The 9286-nt window shown below is 46.6% G+C and overlaps 3 protein-coding genes across 4 annotated transcripts; all 3 read left to right on the forward strand.

Moving 5' to 3' along the window:
• Positions 1 to 386: 386 nt before the first annotated feature.
• On the forward strand, positions 387 to 2851 carry LOC100283325 (60S ribosomal protein L9-like). Its single transcript, NM_001374369.1, has 3 exons — positions 387 to 891; positions 1894 to 2016; positions 2472 to 2851. Exons 1-3 carry the CDS (start codon positions 529 to 531, stop codon positions 2556 to 2558), a joined length of 573 nt encoding a protein of 190 aa, NP_001361298.1. The 5' UTR covers positions 387 to 528; the 3' UTR covers positions 2559 to 2851.
• Positions 2852 to 4122: 1271 nt separating this feature from the next.
• Positions 4123 to 6797, forward strand: LOC100285317 (nodulin protein). Of its 2 annotated transcripts, XM_008679155.4 has the most exons (7): positions 4123 to 4158; positions 4262 to 5189; positions 5270 to 5332; positions 5428 to 5544; positions 5664 to 6037; positions 6113 to 6264; positions 6352 to 6763. In XM_008679155.4, exons 2-6 carry the CDS (start codon positions 5014 to 5016, stop codon positions 6244 to 6246), a joined length of 864 nt encoding a protein of 287 aa, XP_008677377.1. In that variant the 5' UTR covers positions 4123 to 4158; positions 4262 to 5013; the 3' UTR covers positions 6247 to 6264; positions 6352 to 6763. The 2 variants fall into 2 exon arrangements, with proteins under 2 accessions (XP_008677377.1, NP_001151682.2); NM_001158210.2 differs by lacking the exon at positions 4123 to 4158 and having other exon boundaries at positions 4967 to 5189; positions 5632 to 6037; positions 6352 to 6797.
• A 709-nt stretch (positions 6798 to 7506) lies between these two features.
• LOC100282038 (uncharacterized) lies at positions 7507 to 8549 on the forward strand. The gene has a single exon (NM_001154951.2). The coding sequence runs from the start codon at positions 7567 to 7569 to the stop codon at positions 8251 to 8253; it is 687 nt and encodes a 228-aa protein (NP_001148423.1). The 5' UTR covers positions 7507 to 7566; the 3' UTR covers positions 8254 to 8549.
• The last annotated feature ends 737 nt before the right edge of the window (positions 8550 to 9286 follow it).

Here is a 9286-nt window from a genome sequence, read left to right on the forward strand (position 1 = left end):
GTAAGTGTCTCAAACCGCTGCTATGACTCCGCTGCCATACGCCTCTGTAGGCAGTAGGGCAAGAACAGACGAGAGAGAAGAGGAGACGCCGCCGCCGACGATGCGTGGCTGAACAGCCGAAAGAGAGGAGACACTCTGGATTCCAAGTTTAGTTTTTTTATTGGTTGTTGGTATAAAAATTAAGAGATATTAAGGTTAATAATAATATATTTATGACTCGTTTTTATATATTTTATCGAATATCTGTGTATTGTTGCAATGCGTATCATACTAGATTAGTTAGGAGTATCACTTAACATGCTTGGTGCTAAGTGTAACAACGGGCCTGTAACAGTGGCCCACTTAAAGCAAGAGTAGCCCAGCTCAGGACTACTCCTCTCCTCTCAACCTACCCTAACCGCCGCCGCCGCCCGCCGTCCTTTCCTGTATAATAAAACCTCAAATCGTCTCTCTCCCGTCCTCCCCTCCACCGCCGCAGCCGCCGCCGTACCTCCTCCTCCCGCGCAGTAGCCACCGCCACCGCCGGAAATGAAGACCATCCTGGCCACGGAGACGATGGACATCCCCGAGGGGGTCACGGTCACGGTGGCGGCCAAGCTGGTGACGGTGGAGGGGCCGCGCGGTAAGCTCACCCGCAACTTCAAGCACCTCAACCTCGACTTCCAGCTGCAGGACGGCGGTCGCAAGCTCAAGGTCGACGCCTGGTTTGGCACCCGCCGAACCATGGCCGCCATCCGCACCGCCATCTCCCACGTCCAGAACCTCATCGCAGGCGTCACCAAGGGTTTCCGCTACAAGATGCGGTTCGTCTACGCTCACTTTCCCATCAACGCCTCCATCACCAACGCCAACTCCGCCATTGAGATCAGAAACTTCCTCGGGGAGAAGAAGGTACATGGTCACATGGATTAATTACTTTTTGTTATTAGAAGGCTGTAATGTATTTTCTTGTCGTGCCTACTTTCATTTCGTATGTATGTAGAGCTCCGAACTGGGAACGGTTTAGGTTTTCAATGCTAATTATACATGCTGATACCAAAACCCTTCAGCGTCTAGGGGAGCACACTACTCGTTCACTAGGGGAGCACACTACTCGTTCACTTGCGATGAATAATTGAATATGCTATCACAAATCACAATCATTGCTGTTGTTGTGCTATCTAGCTGCATTGTATTACATGATGGTTGATAGAGTCCCTCTCGCACAAACACAACCCATGCCCATTTGCATGGGCAGACCTAGTTTGCATTCTGTAGGTACTAGCATAATTATTAAAGCGGTAAGGCTAGGTAAGGCGACAGATCCCCCTTTTAACTTTTAAGCGGTAAAGTGTAAGGCGAGGCCAGTCTCCATTTCCCAGCCACCAGCTTCTCTCTCTCTCTCTCCATTTCCCAGCCGACTCCCTCTCCCAGCCACCAGAGTCTCTTTCTCTCTCTCCGCTCTCTCCCTCTGCTCGCTTCTCCACTTCTCCCCCTGTGCCGGCGCCGCCGCGCCGCTAGAGCAGTCGTGCCGCAGCGCCACTGGAGCAGTCACACCAGAGCCATCGCGCCGCTGCAGCTGCCGCCGTGCCGTCTCGCCGCTGGAGCAGATGCACAGGAGCTGTCGCGCAACCGGCAGCCTCTCCCCCCACTCGCCTTAGGTGCGGAGTAAGGCGATCAGGATGCCTTACGTCGCCGGGGCGCCTTACCGCCTAGGCGACGCCTTGACAGCTATGGGTACTAGTGTACTCCGGGACCAACTCCAGAGTTTAATCTACGTTGTACTATGGCACCCCGTGTTTATGCGATGTTCTACATTTCCATGTGGTTTCACCTAGTGGCACTCTTGTCCTGTATGTGGTCGACAACTTTGATATCAATGTGGGAACATCCTGATTTCCTTTACCTCCACAGGTCAGGAAGGTTGATATGCTTGAAGGTGTGACCATCTTGCGTTCAGAGAAGGTCAAGGATGAGCTTGTTCTTGAAGGCAATGATGTTGAGCTTGTCTCTCGCTCCGCTGCTCTCATAAACCAGGTTAGAGTCCTTACATCTCTGTTTCTTATCTGCACCGTACAATCCTATGTTTTAGCCTTTGACACGTGAACGTTCACCTACCTGCGCTCTACAATATTGTTAAGACTTAGTATAGTACGCCGACCTGTGATGTTCTGTGTCCACCAGTATAGCTTCTTATTGCTAACTGAACCTTATATTTAAACCATGTGTCCACAAGTGTTCTCTATCATAAGTTTACTATTTCAGTCCTGTATTCAAAATTACAAGCCAAGAGTTTCTGTAATTCAACGGAACAAGTTGAACTGCCCATATTTTAATGGATGCTGTTTGGCCTTTCATGGGAAGCAGCATTTCTCTGCATCCATGTCTGCAACTGCAACTGTAGATACTGCATTGGAATGATGTTATTGGTGAATGTGCTATCAGAAGTACTCAACTACCATCCTTAATAATTTTTTTCTTCTCTTAAACAGAAATGCCATGTCAAGAAGAAGGATATCCGGAAGTTCTTGGACGGTATCTATGTGAGTGACAAGGGCCCCATCTTTGATGAGCAATGAGCTGCCCTTTGTTCCTGGCTAGCAAAAGCCGTGTTAGGCTGTGGCCAGTAGACTGTTTGCGGAGTGGATGTAGTTGGAAATAGGAGATGGGATGAGTAAGGTTGCTGGAGATAAGCTTTAGCAAGAGTTTATGAGATGGACCTTTATTTTGTGTTGTGTTTTTTTTTTGTTTGAGTTCAGTTAACTACATCTTTGCAAGTTGGTTGGATCTGAAGTTCTGTACTGTCTTAGGATGTTATTATGTAACCCGAGGTGGACATTGTTTGTGATCATATTCTTCACCTAAGTACCTCCACTCCTCCAGTTCCATCGTTAGTTGAAAGAGTTCAACTGCATGATGAAATTGATTGCAAGTGATCATCTTTTGCGATGTACAAGGCCCGGAGTGGAGCACAACGCAAACATTGTTTTGGCAGTTGATATGGGCGTTCATTGTATGCAATTGCAATTTTTTTTGAGAGATTCTAGAAGACGATCTGTACCCTATGCTTTGTCACGGTAGAAAACGTGTATAGTGAATGGATGGACGTGAGTGGCGTCGATGAAAAGACTGTACAAACAACAGGTAACCGGGATCTTGATTCCTTGATGGAATCTGATGACGTTAGCACGCGTACAGCAGCCTCAGCATCTGGTTATGGCCAGAGTTATCTGAAATCCAGAAACCAGAATGCAAGCAAACATGGATGCACTTTGTAGCATTCCTCATCAACTGGCAGCAGATGGTGTGGCTGCTATGCTGTCTGCCTTCCCTCTGCTAGCTCCACTTCCAATCCACAGGTATGCTGTTTTCAGTGTTCAGGTCCATGGATATCTGTGGTTATTCGTTGTTAGTGTTTCCAATTGCATGCCATTTTTTTATGTATAAGAGAAGTGCTGTTTTGTGATATTTTCAGTATCTCCTGAATTCAACTAAAAACCTGCTAATGATATCTATTGTCTATGTACCAACTTGGAATGTGTGCTTGTCTTTCAGGATTTGGATCTTGGAATTTGGTTTCTCAGGAATGCAGAACCAAAGCTGACAGTGGAGATCTTAGCCTACCTACACGGGCATGTTACTCAGGTAAACTTTCTTGATACCAGTAACATGAATGCTTTCTGATTCTCTGACTATGCTAGTTTTATTTTTCGCTGATTATACTGTTTGTTCAGCAGTACTTTTTCGCTGAACCCAAGACAATATACTCTTTTATGAGCAGTGGGCAGTCTCTCTAGGATCAATGGGATCATTGAACCTATTACACCAATCTCTCTCGTTTACAGTAAGCAACCGAAGCTAATTCTAACGAGATTGAGAGAAAGAAAGAAATGGCAGACAAGAAACACTCTCTCTGGCACCGTACCATGGTCTGGTGTCCAACTCTGGAATCCTGGTAGTGGAGCATTACAAGGATCCCTTTCTCGTGCTCTGATGGTAGTGGAATCTTAATAGCAGGCTAGCTGACAATGGTATATATATATATATATATATATATATATATATATATATATATATATATATATATATATATATATATATATATGACCTCACCTACAAATCTTATCATATCATAGCATAGACGACTAAGACTTAGTCCGGCCAGTGCTCCTGGATTTGGTAAGCATTTGATCTCCATCCAATCCAACGACAAATTAAGAGCACAACGCGTGAATGATGATTTTAAGATGATTTATTTGCATTTTTGGTCTTCTTCTTTCAGGGAGTGGGAGTGCCAGTGATAGGCTACGTGATGATGACAGGTATATACAAGTATCAACCAAGTTCTGTGTCAGCATTTAGCACTTGAGCGGCAAAATATGGGGACACATCAAAAGTCACTTGCTAACCTGCAGTGCGATTGACTGCCACTGGGGGGGGCAAGATGTAGCTGTTTGAGCCACCTACTACTGTCAGTTTTTCAGTGCCAAGCTGTTACATACTGGTTTCAATCCATCAGATTTGCTGTGCTCTTTTCTTTTCCAGTCGATGTCGAGCACTGGCGCTACATTTATTATTTGTTTTTTGGAAGAATCTAAGGGGTGTGATGCAAATTGAAGAGCTATGTGCCACACAATTCACAAGGTGAGCACCCTTTTTAAATGTAGAGACCGGCTGACTGTGAAGAGAGAGCCTTTTCAATTCCCTGGACTTGTGTAAGCTGAGTGCACATCCAGCTTTTCTTCACTTTCTTGGAAAGTTAAGCAGATATATAATCACCACACCATGCATAAATAAAGCAGGAAAGCATCAGTGCTCGGCTGAATGAAGATCCAGCAATTAACTAGGGATGATGCTCCTCATAGCATTTACCAGAATGAAGGAGGGCCGTCGCTTTATTTTGCATTCAGAAACATTGGCTAGCCAGCCCAGCCTCTTTGTGTATACTTAATATATATATACATACATAGTGTCCCGAGACATTGACACATACAGGAGTTAATTGTTGGGGGATGCCACACTAGCTCCTCACACATGGACGATGAGTGGAGGCCGGTGATGGCCATGCTCGTCTTCAACCTCATCTCTGCTGTGATGACGGCGCTGGTGAAGAAGGCGCTCCAGCAAGGGCTCAACGCCCTGGTCCTCATCACTCTTCGCCAGTTGGTGGCCACTCTCTTCCTAGCACCAATAGCCTACTTCAAAGAACGGTGCGGCGTTTACGCGCGTGCATGCTTTAATTTGCTGTTCATCATTCTCGCTTGTCAAGGCCTTTTTTTTTCTCCTGCAGGAACACAAGGCCTAAGCTCACGCTAGAGATCTTTGTGTACCACTTCTTCAGTGCAGCGCTTGGGTACTACCACCAACTAACACACATAGATAATATGGATGATTATATACAGTAACATCATGCATGAGATGATTCTTCTTCTTCCCTTTTGCATGCAGTGCTTCCCTGTCGCAGTACAGCTTCTTCTACGGGCTCAAGTTGACGACTGCGACGTTCGCCATAACATTTGCCAACATGGCTCCTGTCCTCACCTTCCTCATTGCCATAGCTCTACGGTATGTGTGTGTGTGTGTGTGTGTCAGTCAATTAGCTAGCTAGCTAGTAAAACGGATGCATGCATGCATACATATACAAATCTTCAGGGTGGAGTCGCTCAACATGAAGAGCAAATCAGGGTCTGCAAAGATGGTGGGGACGCTCATGTCGCTCGGTGGAGTGCTGCTGCTGAGCCTCTACAAGGGCATGGCCGTGACACACCACAGCAGCGGCACTCCTCCGCCCTCTCAAGTACAACTAGGCAACGACGGCGACAGGAAGGTCTGGATGCTGGGGACTGTAGCGTTACTGGCCAACTGCCTCGTCTTCTCCCTGTGGTTGCTGCTGCAAAGCAGGCTGACGAACAAGTACCCGGCGCTCTACTCCAGCACCGCCTTCATGTTCTTCATCAGCACGCTGCAGACAGGATCGCTGACGGTGACGGTCGAGTGGCACCACGCGTCGGTGTGGATTGTCACAAAGAAGCTGGAGATGGTCACGATATTGTATTCGGTAATAACATGAGCGAGCCTCGATCTCTCTGATCCATCGATCATATCTTCATTCATTTCTTTATATATACTGCAGGGAATCATGGCGTCTGCAGCAGGCTTCCTGATAATGACCTGGTGCGTCCACAAGAGGGGTCCAGTTTTCACTGCAGCCTTCATCCCCATCGTCCAGATCATGGTGGCCATCATCGATTTCTTCTTCCTCCATGAGCAGCTATACCTTGGCAGGTAGTACTGTGCGTGCGTGCTGTACGATCGAGCTCTTTTAATTTTCTTGTACTCAAAACATGACTTTGAACTTTTCTTTTAATTCAGTGTTCTGGGATCCGCGCTGATGATATTTGGACTTTACCTTCTGTTGTGGGGAAAGAAGAAGGATGCAATGGCGGCATGCTCTGCAGGTACGACCAAACATGACGAAGAGGCCAGCATCAACAAGTAGCTTAGTGAAATAATCAGCAGTCAGCATCATCGAGTGGTGGCAAACACAGACATGTACTAGTGGCGGCATCTGCAATTGTTTGAAGAAAAGAAAATCTACGATCGATCCAGACCCCTTTTGCCATGCATGCATGAGATGTGTTTCCAGCAACACTAATTAACAGAACTGCCGATCGATGATATCACGAGTTTATTGTTCATAACCACTTGTCAATAAAAACTTTTGCTTTTATATAGTCAAAAGCATTACTGCTTAAGTTTTTTTTTGTGTGTGTTTGGAACGAAATTATAGTCTAACTTAATGCTCCGTTTGGATGTTTATATTTGAGGGCATAGAATTGAATTGGGTTCAATGCCAAACCATCCATAGTATTAATTGAAATGAGATATAATTTTAATTCTATTGTTTGGAAGTAACTGAATTGGAGTTTAGAATTGTAGGGTCTAATTTCATGTAATTCAAAGAGGGTATTGGGAGAGGGAGTTTCTAGTTATAGTCTAATTCCAGAAAATTGGGTCTCTAATTCTAAATCTTAATTCTATATATAACTAAACAACAGAATTCAGGAAAGCTTATTCTAATTTCCAATTCCGTGTTCTAATATCTACGTTCAAACAGGGTCCAAAAACGGGGTATAAGAATTATTACCGGTTCTTTCTTTGACCGGTGACAGTGCGCCTTTGCTAATTAATTAATTAATTTTACTCCTTGTACTATCAAACTGTCTGGAAGCCGATTTATATGTATCGTACCCTGGTATTCTTTGGCTTCGGCTCCACCGATAAAGTTGAAGCGATAGTCGTGTTGAAGCATTCAACGCGCATGCATGCAGGTGCGGCGGCGGAGGGGCCGGGCGACCGAAGCTGGACGAACGAGAAGAGGTCGTCGATGGCAATGAGCGGCAAGCGCATCCCATGCATCCATCCATGGAAATGGAAGCGTACGTAGCTAGCGAGGCTTCCTCCCCGCCTCTCACTTGGCTCCGACCCTCCTCCATATCTGCCCGCAGCTCCCTCCGTCGTCAAGCCTTCCGATCGAGACCAGCAGCAGGGAACATCGTCCATCCGAGCTAAGTAATTAGGTCGAAAATGACCCGTGCCAGCAGCAGTAGCAGCAGCCGGCGTGTGACGCTGGTACTGCTCGGTCTCCGCCTGCTGCTTCTGGTTGGTGTTGCGCAGGCGGTAGTGGAGTTGGTGCCTGCTGATGATAATATCGCCGCCGCCGCTGCTGGCACGGCGGTGGACGATGGCGAGCCGCCTCAGCAGTGCGCGACCCCGGTGAGCGTGGAGGAGGCGTGCCGCGGCGCGTCCGAGACGCACGCCGGCGTGGCCTACGACCACTGCATGGCGTCGCTGGGCGCCGACCCGCGCAGCAAGGAGGCCGGCAACAAGAACATGCACGGGCTGGCGGTGCTGGCCACCAGGATGGCCATCGACCACGCCGCCAGCACCGAGTCCAAGATCGACGACCTCGCGGAGCTGGAGGCGGCGTCGTCGGATCCGCAGGCGCGCGCCCGCTTCAACCACTGCCTGGAGCAGTACGGCGGCGCCGCCGACCTCCTCCGCGACGCGCTGGACAACCTCAAGGCGAAGATCTACGGCAAGGCCATGGAGCAGCTGACCGCCGCAATGGGCGCCTCCGAGAGCTGCGAGGACGCGTGGAAGGGCGAGGAGGAGGATGTCCCCGTCGCCGCGCACGACAGGGAGTACGGTCGGATGGCGCACATCGCCTTCGGATTCACACACCACGCCGCCGTCGCCGCCGCCGCCGCATGAATCGATTAATTATTATATATATATATGCATGCTATCTACTATGATCGATCGCTTCTCGACCTTCTTGCATCGATCTGCATGCATATTATAATTTATATTATATTGATGCCACGCCGCATGCAGGTCTTTCCAAGGCGTACGTACTATATCAAATTATTTTAATTTCCTTACATGTATATGTATGTGCTGCTGTTGGATACGTACGTATATATATATGTTCTAGGGTTTCCGGTTCCGGCCTTGTTACATGCATGAAGAGAAGAAACACAATCAATAAAAGCCTTATTCATTTATTATGTATTAACCAGTTGTTCATCATCTGTTTCTATATATATCTCTACTGCTATACATATGATACTACTACAGCTAGCGCCACAAGGCCAACTTCATCTTACATTCTTCCTGCCTATGCAGCCACGTCGCCGCAGCTTCCCCTGGCTTATATATCAAGCCAGCTCGATTCGGCTCGAGTTCGAGCTAGATCATTGAGCTAGCAATCTGATTCGGCTTGACTTATTAAACTAACGTGAGCCATAAAGTCATCTTAGTTCAATTCGTTTACGAGTTCAAACTGGCTCGTTAAGTTTGCGAGCCACAACAGAAAACTATATATATATATATATATATATATATAATGATCAATTTTTAGTTATTTTCAAACCAATTTAGCAATAGAAAATAGTAATTATACTCATAGTTTCACATACCACATCAATGCAACACCAAATTAACACAATTCATCACTCATCAATTCACAATTCACGTATATGCTCGTCAATTTAATCCACAGCCACTGTCGCACGGACCAATTTAACACATAAACACAGTCATCAATCATCAGTCCTCATAGACCATAGGCATCACACATACATAAAACATGTTTATCAATTGATACATAAATAATATGTATATAATTTCGTTTTGTTGAATTGTGATAGCTCGTTGAGCTCGCTAGCTAGCTTGTTAACAAACCAAGCTAGGATATCATCTCAGCTCGTGAAAAAAATTCAAATGACTCGATCCAAGCCGAGCC

The sequence above is a fragment of the Zea mays genome, chromosome 4 (assembly GCF_902167145.1).
Source record: "Zea mays cultivar B73 chromosome 4, Zm-B73-REFERENCE-NAM-5.0, whole genome shotgun sequence".
In the NCBI taxonomy this organism is placed as follows: Eukaryota; Viridiplantae; Streptophyta; class Magnoliopsida; order Poales; family Poaceae; genus Zea; species Zea mays.